A 19,700-nucleotide genomic window follows, 5' to 3' on the forward strand; every position below is an offset into this window, starting at 1 on the left:
AGGCGTTATCCATTTTGCCCACACGTATGCGTGTAAGAGGGACCGCGAGAAAAAAAAGATGCGTGTAGATGCTAGTTGTTTTGCCCACATGTAAACGTGTGAACTGGTCCTCTTAAACACCACACAAAACGTGTGGCCAGATCCCTTAACGTCCACACGTGTAGGCGTTATCGGCATCCTAAATTTATCTCATTTTTTAACGGGGTCTATGAAATTGGAGATATTTCAGTTTCGGGTGTTTGTTTGTGGAACAAGATAAAACCCAGCTCCAAAGTCCCAAACAGCTTCAGCCCCTCACCTCCTGCTACTCTTCCTTCACCCCCTCCACCCCTCTCCGCGGGCGCTCCACTCCCCGGCCGGCCGGCGGCGATGACGAGCCTGCAGGCGGCCCCGCGCCTCAGCCTCCACCTGACCCCGTCCGAACACCGTGGCCGGCTGCTTCCGCCGTGGAGGCTCGTCCTCTCCCCCTCCTCCTGCAGGTAGGCGCGCTTCCTCGCTCGCTCTTAATGGCATTGGTTCTGTACTAGTATCGTAGTATTAATTGAGTAGGGATTGGAGCTTGTCCGATGTTTCCTCGTGATTATACGGTATGATGGATGCCCTGCAATTTGAGAGGATCGGTGCAAATCTTAGTCGAGATTTGTATAAGAATATTAGTAATAGATTTAGTTTAGGAATCCAATAACTCCCGAACGTTCGGATTTTGAGCATTTCGTCCCGAACGTTTTTACATGGCAACTTTAATTCATAGGGGATGGCAACTTCGTCCTTTTTCGTTTTTTTTTGTCAGAAAATTGCCATGTTTCCTTAATCTCACGCAAACTAAACTTGCCATCTAAACCCGTTCGGGTTGTCATGCTTAACTCCCGAACGTTCGGGAGTTATAATTACCGTTAGTTTATTGGTCTCCAATTTGAATTGCCTCAGTAAATGCGAAAAAGATAATTGTGCGGCATCGTCTATAATATATGTAAACTTTTTCAAAACATGGATTTGTATGTAAACTCGTGTACTACCTGGGAAGGAGCTCAATCATTGGTAACTGGGCACTGTACTGCTTCTTTTTGATTTAAGAGACGTTGAAAGGATAATCCACCAAACATCTACTTAAGATTTCCATACCGTATTTCATTAGTTACTGGCTCCAGCATTACTAATAGCGGTCTTCTGTTTATACAGGCTTTACACTCTCATTTCCAGACAACATCCCATTTGCAATGCACAATCATGTGAGGTTATCTGTTTATCTCTTCTTAAAAGATCTCCTCCATGGGAGTATGTCGCATACACAAGTTATATTTATGGTCCACATCAACTATGTTGCAGATGCTGATGATTTACTGGTAGCCAGTGCCCAAAGCTCCACAACTGCTCTCTCAAGGTTGCTTGCTGCAGAAAGAGAGGAAGCGAAAGCTGTGCTATCGCTGTTCTTAAGGCAGAAAGGTTTGAGAAGTGCGGTAGCTGCACGGATTGCCAACAAATCAGATGGATTCATTGAGCACCTGAGTTCAAAGCTCCAAAGTGCTTACAGATCTCGATATGCTGAAGGTTCGTATCTTGAAGTTGCTATCTATAAACTTTGTACCTTATAGGTTCTGAACATTTCACAACATATTTATTTTTCAGGAAGGGAGCTGAGTACACCTGAGATCAGAGATGCTCTCCTTCCCTATCTAGAAGCTCTTTCTAAAGAACATGGGGATAGTTTGGTCGAAGTGGTGGAGAATTTCCCTGATCCTTTTTCCGCGGAAAGGGAGTCCTTGTCTTACTCAATGATACTTACACCAACGAGCTCAAATAAGCAGAAGGCAATTGCTCGAGTAAGCACACCAACCTCAGGGGGAGCCCTCCCGGAGTTAGTGCTCTACCTACTGGACTACGGCATGGATCATGAGGAGATCAAGAATGTCGTGCGCAAGTTCCCAGCATTTGCGTACTACAATGTGGATCGCAAGATAAAGCCCCTGGTGGAGCTACTGCTTGAGCTTGGTGTGCCGAGGTCAGGCATACCCGGAATCATCAGGAAGAGGCCTCAGCTATGTGGAATCAGCTTGACAGATAATCTGAAACCTATGATGGCCTATATGGAGAATATCGGTGTCAACAAAGCTCAGTGGAGCAAGGTGATATGCCGGTTCCCTGCATTTCTCACATATAGCAGGCAGAAGGTGGAGATAACTGTGAGCTACCTTACTGAACTAGGAGTTTCTAAGGAAAACATCGGCAAGATTCTCACACGATGTCCTCATCTCATGAGCTACAGTGTCAATGACAACCTCAGACCAACTGCTGACTACTTCCGGTCGATCGGCGCAGATGCTGCATCTCTTATTCAGAAATGTCCCCAGGCTTTTGGTTTGAACATAGAGTCAAAGCTGAAGCCGATCACAGAGTTTTTCCTGGAGAGGGAGTTCAGCATCGAGGAAATTGGCATTATGGTAAATAGATTTGGGATTATTCACACTCTCAGCTTGCAAGAAAATTTGATTCCCAAATATGAATATTTTCTGACGATGGGGTACCCAAGGTATGAACTCGTGAAATTTCCGCAGTACTTTGGGTACAGTTTAGAGCAGAGGATAAAACCTCGGTATGCTCGGATGACTGGTTGTGGGGTGAGGTTGATTCTGAACCAGATGTTGTCAGTCTCAGAAACCAGATTTGAGGAAATTCTACAAAAGAAATCAGGTGGATTTTGATATGATCACAATCTCAGAAAAGCACAAGTTTTGACTTAATAGCCTGGTAGATGGATAGTTTTCAGCACACAAGAACTATGTTGGAAATTTGTACTTCGCCATGCTCTTTTGTAGTTGCATGGCAGTTGATGGACGTGCGGCATTTGAGAGGAACAGTTTTGATATACTTCCTCCGTTCCTAAATATAAGTCTTTGTAGAGATTTTATTATGAACTATATACGGATGTATGTAGATGCATTTTAAGTGTGGATTCATTTATTTTGCTCCGTATGTAGTCCATCTAATGGAATATCTATAAAGACTTACATTTAGGAACGGAGGGAGTATATAACTACTTCGTCATGCTCTTTTGTGCTTGCACGGCGGTTGATGGACTCGCAGCATTTGGAGAGGAACAGCTTTGATATATAACTGTTTACAGTTGGTGGCTTAGGTGGCTAGTTTAGGTGACTTCCCTCAGTTGGCAATATCAAATGCGGTTGTTCGATACTACAAGTTCTTGTTGGCCCGTTTATGTTTCTATCTGCTACTGATTTATTTTTTATGAACATTATTTCTTCCATCATATATTCTACTCTCTCCATTCACAAATATAAAATGCTCTACTCCTTCCTATCTATGTCAACTGACGCACACTTTGTACAACTTTATATTCCCTCCATCCCCATATATCTAACAAATCTAGGACAAGAATTTTGGGACAGGAGTACTAAGTGTACGTCAATTAACATGGGTCGGCAAGAGTAACTTTTTTCCAAATCAAATGTATATAGACACGTTCTATTGTATTTGTTCACTCATTTCAGTATGTATGTAGTTCATATCGAAATATTCAAAACATCTCATATTTATGAACGGAGGGAGTACTCGCTCTCTTTCTTTGTTGTGTGTGAGGTTAAAGTTCGAAGTTAAATGTTGTAGACAGCTCTCCCAGGGATGTATTGTAGATCTCCGTATGATGCAGTCAACCATGGCATTCCACTCCACATTGTTCCCCAGCCAACACACCCTTACGTATCCGCCTATTCGTTTAGGTAGCAATTCTCAGCCAAATTTGTACCGATCATGTTAACCAGATAAAAGGGGCATTGACCTTCTTAAAATCTCTGCTGTGGTAAGATAGATGGTTAACATCCTTCGAGTGTTCAGAATTGCTTTCATTATGGTCTAGTAGTTTTTTAGATATATGCATAGCCAATGGATGTACTTGTACAGTGCCAGTGAATACAGCACATCCGTGCACAGTGACGGTTCACCGCCACTATCTCAGGTTTACCCATTTGGCATCAATCATTCTAGGGTAATAAACATCACATCGATCAACATGATTGCAGCGAAGCCCTTCAGTGTTTTTAGCATCAGATCTTCTAGGGTTGCGTCAACGCTTGTCCAGCACTGCACATGTTGCTCCTCGCACTTCACTCGTCTCAATACCGTGAAGGATTCAGCAATGACCAACCTAATACGAATGGGGGAAATAGGTTAAGATATGATGAAATGAGGTGCTGCCACAGCAAATGAGGAGCTTCAGTTGGCAACGAATATTCTAGATATGGAATCACTAATCAGACACCACAAGTGCAAAAAAAATTCTAAACTGAATCACATACTCCTTCCGTATTAAAATATAAGATGTTTTTTAGACTAGTTTAGCCTACAAAAATGTCTTATATTTTGGTAGAGGTAGTATTTTTTGCATGTATCCCCAAATCGGACTTGCTTTACCAAATGTTTGACGAGGAAATGAACGAAGCAGACACATTAGTTGCTGAAAAAGAAACTAAGTGTATCTGCTTCTCAGTTAACTCATCCGACCATGATTTCCTGCTTGCAAAATGTTTTCCATATCAAATAAATAACTAAAATCCGTCATTAGTACAGAATTACAGATATACAGTTCAACAGTAACCCCGAAGAAAGCATCTTGTGGTCAGCACCAATAAGGCACTATCCCTCTGTATCTAACTTGGTAGGTAGAAACGACATTCCAAAGAATCATCAACTTCAAACAATACTCTTGTAGATTTTAAAAGGTTTTCAAAGAAGCACAAAATGCTCACTCGATGTGTATGACAGATCATCTGCAGAAAATACAAAATAGCTGCAGCGACGTTAACTAAATGAACTACGGCAACTAATAATATGGTCAATGTATGGGAATTCCATGTATCAATTTATACGTTAACCATTTAGCAGTCATATGGTCAACGTATGGGAATTCCATGTATCAATTTATTGCCTAAACTCAACATTTCAGCATATAAATTGCTTATTTGGAGCATCAGGTTCAAACAAGATTTATGAACAAAACTAATCAGCGGCAGTGAATTGCATGAGCAGTAGACACGCCTAAGGCCAAAACACCCGACCATATACATATTTAACTCAGGCTCCAGCAGAGTATTTCGCTGTTGATACAATGCCTATGAGCACAACTTTCAAAATTCAAACAAAATACACAATCAATGATAGTACAATACAGTGTAAATAATTCGCATATTGCAAGACAGAACACAGGCTTTGCCTCATAAAATTAAACCATTCGCAGCATGAAGGTCCTAAGAGTAAATGGGCACACAATCAATGATACAATACAATGCAAATGATAATTTACATATTGCAAGACAGAGCACAGCTTTGCCTCATAAAATTAAACCACATCATTAAATAAACATGAACCAAATATACAAGACCACGTTCCAACCTACACATAACACACCCCACAGCGAATGAGGTGCTTCAGTTGACAAGGAATATTCTAGAAACGGAATCACTAATCAGACATAAGCGCAAAAAATCTGAACTAAATCGCATATTTTTTGAATGTGTAACCAAATCTGACTTGCTTTACCAAATGTTTGATGAGGAAATGAACAAAGCAGACACATTAGTTTCTGAAAAAGAAACTAAGTATCTGCTTGTCAGTTAACTCACCCGACCAGCATGATTTCCTACTTGCAAGATGTTTTCTATCAAATAACTAACTAAAACCCATCATTGGTACAGAACTACGGATATACAGTTGAACTGTAACCCCAAAGAAGGCACCTTGTTGTCAGCACCAATAAGGCATTATCCCTCTGTATCTAACTTGGTAGGTCAAAAGGACATTCGAAAGAATCATCAACTCAAACAATACTCTTGTAGATTTTAAAAGGTTTTCAAAGAAGCACAAAATGCTTACATGCCAACTCATCAGCAGAAAATACAAAATAGCTGCAGCGATGTTAACTAAATGAACTATGGCAAAGTAATGAAATAAGATACTGCACCATTCAGCGCTCATATGGTTAACGTATATGAATTTGACGTATCAATTTATTGCCTAAACTCAGTATTTCAGCATATAAATTGCTTATTTCGAGCATCAGGTTCAAATAAGATTTGTGAACAAAACTAATCAGAGGCAGTGAATCGCATGAGCAGTATAACAAACCTAAGGCCAAAACACCTGACCGTATGCATATTTAACTCAGGCTCGAGCAGAGTATTTCGCTGTTGATACCATGACTATGAGCACAACTTTCAAGATTCAAACAAAGCACACAATCAATGGTACAATGCAAACGATAATTCACATATTGCAAGACTGAACACAGGCTTTGCCTCATAAAATTAAATCATTCGCAGCATGAAGGTACTAAAGAGTAAATGGGCACACACAAATTACAGGGCAACAAAAAATCAGTAGAGCAGTCTTTATGGTATGGTATTTTGGATGCATGCCTAGTCTACACCAGTTAAGTAATCTACTAGAGCCAAGATAAACAAGAGCGTACATCTCTCCTAGCGTTGCACATTGAGCATCTCCTTAGCCTCCTTCTGCTCGCCTTGCAGGGTATCACTTGTGTACTTGCTCAGCAGCTCTTTCTTCTTCTTCTCTAGCACCATCCGCTCAATCTCCTTCTCATCAGGGAGCGGCACATGTGCGACAAACTCCCTCCCAGCCTCTTCCCCCTTCTCTCTTTCCATTCTCTCTTCCTCCAGCCTCCTCTCCTCCTCAACCTCCTCCTCCACCTCCTCGAACAGCACCTCCCTAGCAGCTTCCCCACCACGCCCACCTGCTGCAGCCACCTCGCCACTCACCACATTCTTCATGGCCTCCCGCCGCACACGCTCCACACGGTGCCACTCCGTGACAACCTCATCCCGCATGCGCTTCTCGGCAGCAGCCTCAAGGGGTTCAAGCACACCGTCCTCGTCGTCATAGTATCCGTAGTACCCGGCATTGATGCGCTTGTGGATCTCGTAGCGGGTGCGGCGCTTGCGGACCTCAGGTGGCTTGTCAAATAGCTCACGGACGCCGGGGAGCTTCTTGGCAGCGCCAAAGTAGCGGTAGCCTGGGCCCCGGCCGGAGGGGTTGGGGATGGCGACGATGTTGCCGTCGAGGTCGGTCATGAGGGCGGCGTTGGAGCTGCGAGAGTAGTCGCGGCCTCCGAGCTCGAGGATGCGGCGCTCCCAGTGGCTGCGCTCGCGGAGGAGTTTGTTGATCTCGTCGTTGAGGTCTCGGAGGCGGTGCTCCCCGAGGCCCTCGTTCTGGATCTCGGCGACCTTGACGCCGATCTCGCGCAGGATCTCTCCACGCCAGCGGTCGGCGTCGGCGAGGTCCCGGCACTCGGAGGCGAGGTACGGCCGGCGCTCGCGGGGCTTGCGCTTCTCCTCCTGCTTCATCGTGATGAAGCGGTTCAGCATGGACTGCGCCTTCTCCTCGTTACGAGCCATGGTGGACGGTCGCGCGGAGCGGCCGGTGGCGGTGCGGGCGGCGGTGAGGTTCGCGAGCTTGGGGACGAGGGTTTGGGGGGAGGCGCGTGGGCTGGATTGGGAATTGCCGGCTAGGTTTTAGGGGAAGAGAAGCGGCTTTGATGATGGCTCACCTGGTTGGTATCCGCTCTGCGTTCGCTGGACCAATTTTTTCTTTTCGGTTACGAAAATCCTGTGCACCCGACCGACTCATCCACCAGGTGCTCCAGTGGAACGTGGGCCCTTGGATTAAAAAGAGAGGGACAGGATGCTGTGCAAGGGGAGCTATTGGTACATTTTGCAGAATAAACCTTGAAGTGCAGCTCAATTCTGTCCTGCCCCGTCTTCTCTCCCTTTCCCTATATTGTCAATTTTCTCAGGTGCTATGCATGGTTTGAAGAAGAAGCCCGGCCAAACAAATGTATAAATGAAGATGGCACATGCCATCCTATACAATCTACAGCAGAGCAACACTGCTACTTGAAAAGCAGTGGAGATTTCACACATTTTAAACGTTACACAGTTTATTGCATTATCCACTTGAGGTTCTCGAAATTTAGGCATGGGTCATGTCAAAGTTTACATCACTTCACCGCTGCAGGACTGCCATCCGGCTACAAATTGGCCTGAAAATAACACATAGTATAATAGATCATATTTCTTGCTAGGTGATTACGACAAAAAGTAGGCATTAAAAGCTAATACATGTAACCTTAGGAATTTTTTGCAAATTGCATCTGGTGTATATCTAGTCATTTCATAGAGCTATACAAGTCATACCTTTTCCAAGCTTGCAGTGCATCACCATAGATAAATTGTGCACTCATAACAGAAAGCATGGCAGTTTACTTTAATAAGATTACATAACTCTCTGCATATATTTGGCATGCAATTTCACTTCTTACATACAAACCACTTTGCACCGGATAATGTAAAGGCCTTCTCCATTTAATATCAGAAATGTGGATTGTGAGCATCTAAAGCATTAGTAGTTCACGTACAACAATATCACAGGAACAACTAGTAATTTACAAACTCTTGTTGTATATAGATGAAGTCCTAGGTGTTAGATGTGTATAGTCCCCTTTCTGTATATCCCCATTGTATAAGGGGTTTTCTGCATTTTACCACACATGTACATGTATTGGGTTTTGGCCCTCAGTGGATACTAGTTGCTCATTATCCAACATAGTATCAGATGCTAAGTTGGCCTTGATAATCCACAAGTATAAGGGATCGCAACAGCTTTCAAGGGTAGAGTATTCAACCCAAATTTATTTATTCGACAAGGGAGCCAAAGAATATTCTCAAGTATTAACAGTTGAGTTGTCAATTCAACCACACCTGGATAACTTAGTATCTGCAGCAAAGTATTTAGTAGCAAAGTAGTATAATAGTAATGGTTAACAGTGGCAAAAAGTAAAGATAACAGTTTTGTAGTAGTTGTAACAGTAGCAACGGAAAAGTAAATAAGCGAAGCACAATATGTGAAAAGCTCGTAGGCATTGGATCAGTGATGGATAATTATGTCGGATGTGGTTCCTCATGTAATAGCTATAACATAGGGTGTCACAGAACTAGCTCCAGTTCATCAATGTAATGTAGGCATGTATTCCGAATATAGTCATGCGTGCTTATGGAAAAGAACTTGCATGACATCTTTTGTCCTACCTCCCGTGGCAGCGGGGTCCTAGTGGAAACTAAGAGATATTAAGGCCTCCTTTTAATAGAGTACCGGAACAAAGCATTAGCACATAGTGAATACATGAACTCCTCAAACTACGGTCATCATCGAGAAGTATCCCGATTATTGTCGCTTCGGGGTTGTCGGATCATAACACATAATAGGTGACTATAGATTTGCAAGATAAGATCAAGAACTCACATATATTCATGAAAACATAATAGGTTCAGATATGAAATCATGGCACTCGGGCCCTAGTGACAAGCATTAAGCATAGCAAAGTCATAACAACATCAATCTCAGAACATAGTGGATACTAGGGATCAAACCCTAACAAAACTAACTTGATTACATGATAAATCTCATCCAACCCATCACCGTCCAGCAAGCCTACGATGAAATTACTCACGCACGGTGGTGAGCATCATGAAATTGGTGATGGAGGATGGTTGATGATGGCGACAGCGACGAATCCCCCTCTCCGGAGCCCCGAACGGACTCTAGATCAGCTCTCCCGAGAGAGATTAGGGCTTGACGGTGGCTCCGTATCGTAAAACGCGATGAAACTTTCTCTCTGATTTTTTTCTTCGTGAAACAGAATATATAGAGTTGGAGTTGAGGTCGGTGGAGCATCAGGGGGCCCACGAGACAGGGGGGGTGCGCCCAGGGGGAGGGGGTGCGCCCCCCACCCTCGTGGACAGGGTGTGGGCCCTCTGGCCTTGATTCTTTTGCTAGTATTTTTTATATTTTCTAAAAGTTATCTCCGTGGATTTTCAGGTCATTCCGAGAACTTTTGTTTTCTGCACAATAAACAACACCATGGCAGTTCTACTGAAAACAGCATTAGTCCGAGTTAGTTTCATTCAAATCATGCAAATTAGAGTCCAAAACAAGGGCAAAAGTGTTTGGAAAAGTAGATACATTGGAGACGTATCAACTCCCCCAAGCTTGAACCTTTGCTTTTCCTCAAGCAATTCAGTTGATAAACTGAAAGTGATAAAGAAAAACTTTTAAAAACTCTGTTTGCTCTTGTTGTTGTAAATATGTAAAGCCAGCATTCAAGTTTTCAACAAAGATTATGAACTAACCATATTCACAATAACACTTAGGTCTCACATTTACTCATATCAATGGCATAATCAGCTAGCGAGCAATAATAATAAAACTCGGATGACAACACTTTCTCAAAACAATCATAATATGATATAACAAGATGGTATCTCGCTAGCCCTTTCCGAGACCGCAAAACATAAATGCAGAGCACCTTTAAAGATCAAGGACTGACTAAACATTGTAATTCATGGTAAAAGAGATCCAGTCAAGTCATACCCAATATAAACTAATTGTAATGCATGCAAATGATAGTGTGCTCTCCAGCGGGTGCTTTTTAATAAGAGTGTGATGACTCAACATAAAAGTAAATAGGTAGGCCCTTCGCAGAGGGAAGCAGGGATTTGTAGAGGTGCCAGAGCTCGATTTTAAAATAGAGAAGAATAACATTTTGAGTGGTATACTATCACTGTCAACGCAACAACTATGAGATGGTGATATCTTCCATGCTACATACATTATAGGCGGTTCCCAAACAGAATGGTAAAAGTTTATACTCCCCACCACCAACAAGCATCAATCCATGGCTTGCTCGAAATAATGAGTGCCTCCAACTAGCAACAACCCTGGGGGAGTTTTATTTAATTATTTTGATTTGCTTTCATCTTTTTTATCTTGGGACTGGGCATCCCGGTTACCAGCCATTTTCTCGTGACTGAGGAGCGGAGTCCACTCCCCTTGAGAATAACCCACCTAGCATGGAAGATACAGACAACCCTAGTTGAAACATGAGCTGCTCGAGCATACAAAACAGAATTTCATTTGAAGGTTTGGAGTTTGGCACATACAAATTTACTTGGAACGGCAGGTAGATACCGCATATAGGAAGGTATGGTGGACTCATATGGAACAACTTTGGAGTTTATGGAGTTTGGATGCACAACAGTATTCCCGCTCAGTACAGGTGAAGGCTAGCAAAAGACTAGGAAGTGACCAACTGAGAGAGCGACAACAGTCATGAACATGCATTAAAATTAATTTACACCAAGTGCAAGCATGAGTAGGATATAATCCACCATGAATATAAATATTGTGAAGGCTACGGTGATTTGTTTTCAACTACATGTGTGAACATGTGCCAAGTCGAGTCACTCAATTCATTCAAAGGAGGATACCATCCCATCATACCACATCATAATCAATTTAATAGCATGTTGGCACGCAAGGTAAACCATTATAAACTCATAGCTAATTAAGCATGGCATAAGCAACTATAATCTCTAAATGTCATTGCAAATATGTTTACTTCATAATAGGCTGAATCAGGAACGATGAACTCATCATAATTACAAAACAAAAGAGATCGAGTTCATACCAGCTTCTCTCATCTCAATCAGTCCATCATATATCGTCATTATTGCCTTTCACTTGCACGACCGAACGGTGTGTATAATAATAATAGTGCACGTGCATTGGACTAAGCTGGAATCTGCAAGCATTCAACTCAAGGGAGAAGACAAAGTAATATGGGCTCTAAGTTAAATAAACAATCATGCATATGAGAGCCACTATACATTTTCTGTATGGTCTTCTGCTCTTAACCCCCAAAGGAAAGAAAAGAAATAAAACAATTTACACGGGAAAGGTCCCAACAAGCAAAAAGAAGAACGAGAAATCTGTTTGGGTTTTTCATTTAATTACTACTACAAGCATAGAAATTAAACTAACTATTTTTTTGGTTTTTCTTAAGGTTTAACAAACACACAAGAAGAAAGCTAGAAAAAGAAATTAAACTAGTATGGATAATACAATGAAAGAGTATGAGCACCAACAACTAGAATAATGTGTGAACATGAATGTAAAGTCGGTGAGAAATACGTACTCCCCCAAGCTTAGGATTTTGGCCTAAGTTGGTCTAATGCCAAGGACCGCGACTACTATCCCCGGTGTACTGAGGAGTGTCATCAGGATACCGCTGGCTAGCAATCTCCTCCAGATCCCATTGATAAGATGATGGACGATAAGGGTCCAGTGGAGGTTCCGGCTCAGACTCGGGAGCGGATGCCTGGCCTCGATGAGTGTACACCGCTTCCGGCAAGACAAGGTAATTATCTGCAGTCAAATCAAACAACAAAGGCGTAGGCAGGGTAATAATCTCATTGTGTTTCTTATTAAATCTTAAGTTATACAGAAGCATCTTATCTTTGTTGTCAACAATAAACTCATGTGCTACCATGCTCCTGTAATCTAAAAAGGAAAGAGGCAACATTGTCTCCCTCTTTCTCATAGTGCCTGATAGGTATCTCAAAATGTTTAGCAAGACGTGCATCATAGATACCTCCAAAGATGGGGCCCTTTGTACGGTCAGGCTTAGCCGTTTAGCAATAACGACACCCATACTAAAACTGTTATCACCAAACAAGCCATGGAACAGAATAATAATATCAGGAACACTGAAGTTTCCACTGTTTCCATGACCAATTAAGCATCGACTAGCAAATATGGCAAAGTAGTGTAAGACAGGAAAATGTATGCTAGTGATTCTCTCATCGTAACCCTTCTTCGAATCCCCTACAGTAATAGTGTTAACAAAACCATCCACATCTCTACGATGTGGTTCATCTAAGCTGCCCTCAAAGGGTATTCTACATACCACGCAAAAATTACGTAATGACATTTCCTTGAACTCATCATACAAATGAAATGATCTGAAGGAGGTGAATTCTTAGGATAGTAATAAAAGTTTTGCACGAAAGTATTGGTGAGTAAGAGATACTGATCAATTCGGTCGTGGAGGAAGTCAATGAGGCCCGCATTTTCAGCCAAAGAATAAAAGTCTTCATAAATCCCGGCTTCTCTCAAGAAATTATCACAAGGCCATTCACACGGCCGTACTTCCGCTGCGCGAGGAAGATTATACTTGGACTTTTCCTTCTTTTAGCTTGTTTATCCTTGGAGCCTTGGCTAGAGGAGCCCCTCAAAAATCTCCTTATCATTTTCTGAAAATTTCTGAAATTTTTAGTAACTTCAAAATAAAAGTGAATAAAACTAAACAAGATTGATAGCAACTACTCCCACAAGTGCCTAGAGCCTATATCATGCATTAGAATTACTTGGGACCTCATAAATTTGGCATGCAAGTTCAAGAACAGGGTCACCTATGCAGCAAAAATTTGCAATGAATAAAGCACTAGAACAAAAACTAATTGGACCAATGGAGGAGTCACATACCAAGCAACAATCTCCCAAAGCAGTTTTGTGAATGGAGCTTGGAGCAAGGAGATCGAAAATCGCAACAAAATGAGCTAGAACTCGTGCTTGATCTAGATGGGGATTTTTTTGGGAGGAAGATGGAGTGTGTGGGTGCAGGAATAAGTGGAGGGGGCCCACCGTGGGCCCACAAGACAGGGGGCGCGCCCAGGGGGTGTGGGCGCGCCCTCCACCCTCGTGGCCAGGTGCTTGCCCCCCTGCAGTGTTCTTAGTGCCTAAAATCCTCAAATATTCCATAAAAAATCATACTAAATTTGCAAGGCATTTGGAGCACTTTTATTTTCGGGATATTTTTTATTGCACGGATAGTTCAGAAAATAGACAGATAATACTATTTTTGCTTTATTTATTCTAAATAATAGAAAGTAAAAAGAGGGTACAGAAGGTTGTGCCTTCTAGTTTCACCCATCTCATGATCATTAAAATGAATCCATAACAAGGTTGATCAAGTCTTGTTAACAAACTCATTCCGACTCACACGAAACCGGAGAAATTTCTAATAACACTAGGTTACCTCAACGGGGATATGAACATCCCAAAAATAAGAATATCATACTTTTTCTTAACAGTAGGAAGAGGAAATTCAAAACCTGCAATAATGATAGTTGGAATTTTTCCAATAGAATTGATGCTATGAACTTGAGGTTGTTTCCTCGGAAAGTGTACCGTATGCTCATTACTATTAACATGAAAAGTGACATTGCCTTTGTTGCAATCAATAACAGCCCCTACAGTATTCAAAAAAGGTCTACCAAGGATAATCGACATACTATCGTTCTCAGGAATATCAAGAATAACAAAGTCCGTTAAGATAGTGACATTCGCAACCACAACAGGCACATCCTCACAAATACCGATAGGTATGTGAAGGAAATATGCCCTAGAGGCAATAATAAAGTTATTATTTATTTCCTTATTTCATGATAAATGTTTATTATTCATGCTAGAATTGTATTAACCGGAAACATAATACATGTGTGAATACATAGACAAACATAGTGTCACTAGTATGCCTCTACTTGACTAGCTCGTTAATCAAAGATGGTTAAGTTTCCTAACCATAGACATGAATTGTCATTTGATTAACGGGATCACATCATTAGGAGAATGATGTGATTGACTTGACCCATTCCGTTAGCTTAGCACTTGATTGTTTAGTATGTTGCTATTGCTTTCTTCATGACTTATACACGTTCCTATAAGTATGAGATTATGCAACTCCCGTTTACCGAAGGAACACTTTGTGTGCTACCAAATGTCACAACGTAACTGGGTGATTATAAAGGTGCTCTACAGGTATCTCCGAAGGTACTTGTTGGGTTGGCGTATTTCGAGATTAGGATTTGTCACTCCGATTGTCGGAGAGGTATCTCTGGGCCCACTCGATAATGCACATCACTATAAGCCTTGCAAGCATTGTAACTAATGAGTTAGTTGCAGGATGATGTATTATGGAACGAGTAAAGAGACTTGGCAGTAACGAGATTGAACTAGGTATTGAGATACCGACGATCGAATCTCGGGCAAGTAACATATCGATGACAAAGGGAACAACATATGTTGTTATGCGGTTTGTGAAGGAAATATGCCCTAGAGGCAATAATAAAGTTATTATTTATTTCCTCATATCATGATAAATGTTTATTATTCATGCTAGAATTGTATTAACCGGAAACATGATACATGTGTGAATACATAGACAAACATATAGTCACTAGTATGCCTCTACTTGACTAGCTCATTAATCAAAGATGGTTATGTTTCCTAACCATTGACATGTGTTGTCATTTGATTAATGGGATCACATCATTAGGAGAATGATGTGATTGACATGACCCATCCCGTTAGCTTAGCACTTGATCGTTTAGTATTCTGCTATTGCTTACTTCATGACTTATACATGTTCCTGTAACTATGAGAATTGTGTAACTCCCGTTTACCGGAGGAACACTTTGGGTACTACCAAATGTCACAACGTAACTGGGTGATTATAAAGGAGTACTACAGGTGTCTCCGAAGGTACATGTTGAGTTAGCATAATTCGAGATTAGGTTTTGTCACTCCGATTGTCGGAGAGGTATCTCTGGGCCCTCTCGGCAATGCTCATCACCTAAGCCTTGCAAGCATGTAACTAATGAGTTAGTTATAAGATGAAGTATTACAGAACGAGTAAAGAGACTTGTCGATAACGAGATTGAACTAGGTATTGGATACCGACGATCGAATCTCGGACAAGTAACATACCGATGACAAAGGGAACAACGTATGTTGTTATGCGGTTTGACCGATAAAGATCTTTGTAGAATATGTAGGAATCAATATGGGCATCCAGGTCCCACTATTGGTTATTGACCAGAGATGTGTCTCAGTCATGTCTACATCGTTCTCGAACCGTAGGGTCCGCACGCTTAAGGTTTCGATGACAGTTATATTATGAGTTTATGTATTTTGATGTACCGAAGGTTGTTTGGAGTCCCGGATATGATTACGGACATGACGAGGAGTCTCGAAATGGTCGAGACGTAAAGATTGATATATTGGACGGATATATTTGGACACCGGAAAGGTTCCGGAGAAGTTTGGAGCCCCGGGAGGTTACCGGACCCCCCCGGGAGGTATATGGGCCTTATTGGGCCCATGTAGGAGGAAGAGAGAAGGAGCAAGGGAGGGGGGCGCGCCCCCCAAGCCCAATCCGAATTGGGGAGGGGGGCCGGCCCCCCCTTTCCTTTATCCTTCCCCCTCTTCCTATTACTACTACTAGTACTACTTCCTAATACTAGTACTCTTTCCTTCCCCCTCCAAATAAGATAAGGAAAAAAGAGGGAAACCTACTTGGAGTAGGTTTCCCCCTCCTCATGGCGCGCCCCCCCTAGGGCCGGCCACCTCCTCCCTCCCTCCTTTATATACGGGGGTAGGGGGGCACCCTAGGACACACAAGTTGATCATTGATCGTTCCTTAGCCGTGTGCGGTGCCCCCCTCCACGATATTACACCTCGGTCATATTGTAGCGGTGCTTAGGCGAAGCCCTGCAACAGGAGAACATCAAGATCGTCACCACGCCGTCGTGCTGACGGAACTCCCCCTCGGCGCCTCTGCTGGATCGGAGATCGAGGGTGCGTCATCGAGCTGTACGCGTGTCAAGAACTCGGAGGTGCCGGAGTAATGGTACTTGGATCGGTTGAACCGGAGGACGTACAAGTACTTCCTCTACGTTGCGTCAACGCTTCCGCTTCGATCTACGAGGGTACGTAGACAACACTCTCCCCTCGTTGCTATATCATCACCATGATCTTGCGTGTGCGTAGGAATTTTTTTGAAATTACTACGTTCCCCAACAGTGGCATCCGAGCCTAGGTTTTATGTGTTGATGTTATATGCACGAGTAGAACACAAGTGAGTTGTGGACGATATAAGTCATACTGCCTACCAGCAGGTCATACTTTGGTTCAGCGGTATTGTGAGATGAAGCGGCCCGGACCGACATTACGCGTACGCTTACGCGAGACTGGTTTCACCGTTACGAGCACTCGTGCTTAAAGGTGGCTGGCGGGTGTCTGTCTCTCTCACTTTAGTTGAACCGAGTGTGGCTACGCCCGGTCCTTGTGAAGGTTAAAACGGAGTCTATTTGACAAACTATCGTTGTGGTTTTGATGCGTAGGTGAGATTGGTTCTTGCTTAAGCCCGTAGCAGCCACGTAAAATTTGCAACAACAAAGTAGAGGACGTCTAACTTGTTTTTGCAGGGCATGTTGTGATGTGATATGGCCAAGACATGATGCTATATTTTATTGTATGAGATGATCATGTTTTGTAACCGAAGTTATCGGCAACTGGCAGGAGCCATATGGTTGTCGCTTTATTGTATGAAATGCAAACGCCCTGTAATTGATTTACTTTATCACTAAGCGGTAGCGATAGTCGTAGAAGCAATAGATGGCGTAACGACAATGATGCTACGATGGAGATCAAGGTGTCGCGCCGGTGACGATGGTGATCACGACGGTGCTTCGAAGATGGAGATCACAAGCACAAGATGATGATGGCCATATCATATCACTTATATTGATTGCATGTGATGTTTATCCTTTATGCATCTTATCTTGCTTTGATTGACGGTAGCATTTTAAGATGATCTCTCACTAATTATCAAGAAGTGTTCTCCCTGAGTATGCACCGTTGCGAAAGTTCTTCGTGCTGAGACACCACGTGATGATCGGGTGTGATAGGCTCTACGTTCAAATACAACGGGTGCAAAACAGTTGCACACGCGGAATACTCAGGTTATACTTGACGAGCCTAGCATATACAGATATGGCCTTGGAACACGGGGACCGAAAGGTCGAGCGTGAATCATATAGTAGATATGATCAACATAGAGATGTTCACCATTGAAACTACTCCATCTCACGTGATGATCGGACATGGTTTAGTTGATTTGGATCACGTAATCACTTAGATGACTAGAGAGATGTCTGTCTAAGTGGGAGTTCTTTAGTAATATGATTAATTGAACTTAAATTTATCATGAACTTAGTACCTGATAGTATTTTGCTTGTCTATGTTTGTTTGTAGATAGATGGCTCGTGTTGTTGTTCCGTTGAATTTTAATGCGTTCCTTGAGAAAGCAAAGTTGAAAGATGATGGTAGCAATTACACGGACTGGGTCCGTAACCTGAGGATTATCCTCATTGCTGCACAGAAGAGTTACGTCCTGGAAGCACCGCTGGGTGCCAGGCCTGCTGCTGATGCAACTGACGACGTTAAGAACGTCTGGCAGAGCAAAGCTGATGACTACTCTATAGTTCAGTGTGCCATGCTTTACGGCTTAGAACCGGGTCTTGAACGACGTTTTGAACGTCATGGGGCATATGAGATGTTCCAGGAGTTGAAGTTAATATTTCAAGCAAATGCCCGGATTGAGAGATATGAAGTCTCCAATAAGTTCTACAGCTGCAAGATGGAGGAGAACAGTTCTGTCAGTGAGCATATACTCAAAATGTCTGGGTATAATAATCACTTGATTCAACTGGAAGTTAATCTTCCGGATGATAGCGTCATTGACAGAATTCTCCAATCACTACCACCAAGCTACAAGAGCTTTGTGATGAACTATAATATGCAAGGGATGAACAAGACTATTCCCGAGCTCTTCGCGATGCTGAAAGCCGCGGAGGTAGAAATCAAAAAGGAGCATCAAGTGTTGATGGTCAACAAGACCACTGGTTTCAAGAAAAGGGGCAAAGGGAAGAAGAAGGGGAACTTCAAAAGGAACGGCAAACAAGTTGCTGCTCAAGTGAAGAAACCCAAGTCTGGACCTAAGCCTGAAACTGAGTGCTTCTACTGCAAGCAGACTGGACACTGGAAGCGGAACTGCCCCAAGTATTTGGCGGATAAGAAGGATGGCAAAGTGAACAAAGGTATATGTGATATACATGTTATTGATGTGTACCTTACTAATGCTCGCAGTAGCACCTGGGTATTTGATACTGGTTCTGTTGCTAACATTTGCAACTCGAAACAGGGACTACGGATTAAGCGAAGATTAGCTAAGGACGAGGTGACGATGCGCATGGGAAATGGTTCCAAAGTCGATGTGATCACGGTCGGCACGCTACCTCTACATCTACCATCGGGATTAGTTTTAGACCTGAATAATTGTTATTTGGTGCCTGCGTTGAGCATGAACATTATATCTGGATCTTGTTTGATGCGAGACGGTTATTCATTTAAATCAGAGAATAATGGTTGTTCTATTTATATGAGTAATATCTTTTATGGTCATGCACCCTTGAAGAGTGGTCTATTTTTATTAAATCTCGATAGTAGTGATACACATATTCATAATGTTGAAGCCAAAAGATGCAGAGTTGATAATGATAGTGCAACATATTTGTGGCACTGCCGTTTAGGTCATATCGGTGTAAAACGCATGAAGAAACTCCATACTGATGGACTTCTGGAATCACTTGATTATGAATCACTTGGTACTTGCGAACCGTGCCTCATGGGCAAGATGACCAAAACACCGTTCTCCGGATCTATGGAGAGAGCAACAGATTTGTTGGAAATCATACATACAGATGTATGTGGTCCGATGAATGTTGAGGCTCGTGGCGGATATCGTTATTTCCTCACCTTCACAGATGATTTGAGCAGATATGGGTATATCTACTTGATGAAGCACAAGTCTGAAACATTTGAAAAGTTCAAAGAATTTCAGAGTGAAGTAGAAAATCATCGTAACAAGAAAATAAAG

At 42.5% G+C, this 19,700-nt stretch overlaps 2 protein-coding genes across 2 annotated transcripts; one reads left to right on the forward strand and one right to left on the reverse strand.

Annotated features, from left to right (window-relative positions):
* Positions 1-247: 247 nt before the first annotated feature.
* LOC123137393 (transcription termination factor MTERF5, chloroplastic) lies at positions 248-2,917 on the forward strand. Its single transcript, XM_044557137.1, has 4 exons — positions 248-479; positions 1,180-1,229; positions 1,327-1,548; positions 1,627-2,917. Exons 1-4 carry the CDS (start codon positions 370-372, stop codon positions 2,697-2,699), a joined length of 1,455 nt encoding a protein of 484 aa, XP_044413072.1. The 5' UTR covers positions 248-369; the 3' UTR covers positions 2,700-2,917.
* A 925-nt stretch (positions 2,918-3,842) lies between these two features.
* LOC123137394 (pre-mRNA-splicing factor ISY1 homolog) lies at positions 3,843-7,611 on the reverse strand. The gene is made up of 2 exons (XM_044557138.1): positions 6,480-7,611; positions 3,843-4,159 (listed from the first exon to the last, which is right to left on the reverse strand). Exon 1 carries the CDS (start codon positions 7,420-7,422, stop codon positions 6,487-6,489), a length of 936 nt encoding a protein of 311 aa, XP_044413073.1. The 5' UTR covers positions 7,423-7,611; the 3' UTR covers positions 3,843-4,159; positions 6,480-6,486.
* Positions 7,612-19,700: the final 12,089 nt, after the last annotated feature.

The sequence above is a fragment of the Triticum aestivum genome, chromosome 6B, assembly GCF_018294505.1.
Source record: "Triticum aestivum cultivar Chinese Spring chromosome 6B, IWGSC CS RefSeq v2.1, whole genome shotgun sequence".
Lineage (NCBI taxonomy): Eukaryota > Viridiplantae > Streptophyta > Magnoliopsida > Poales > Poaceae > Triticum > Triticum aestivum.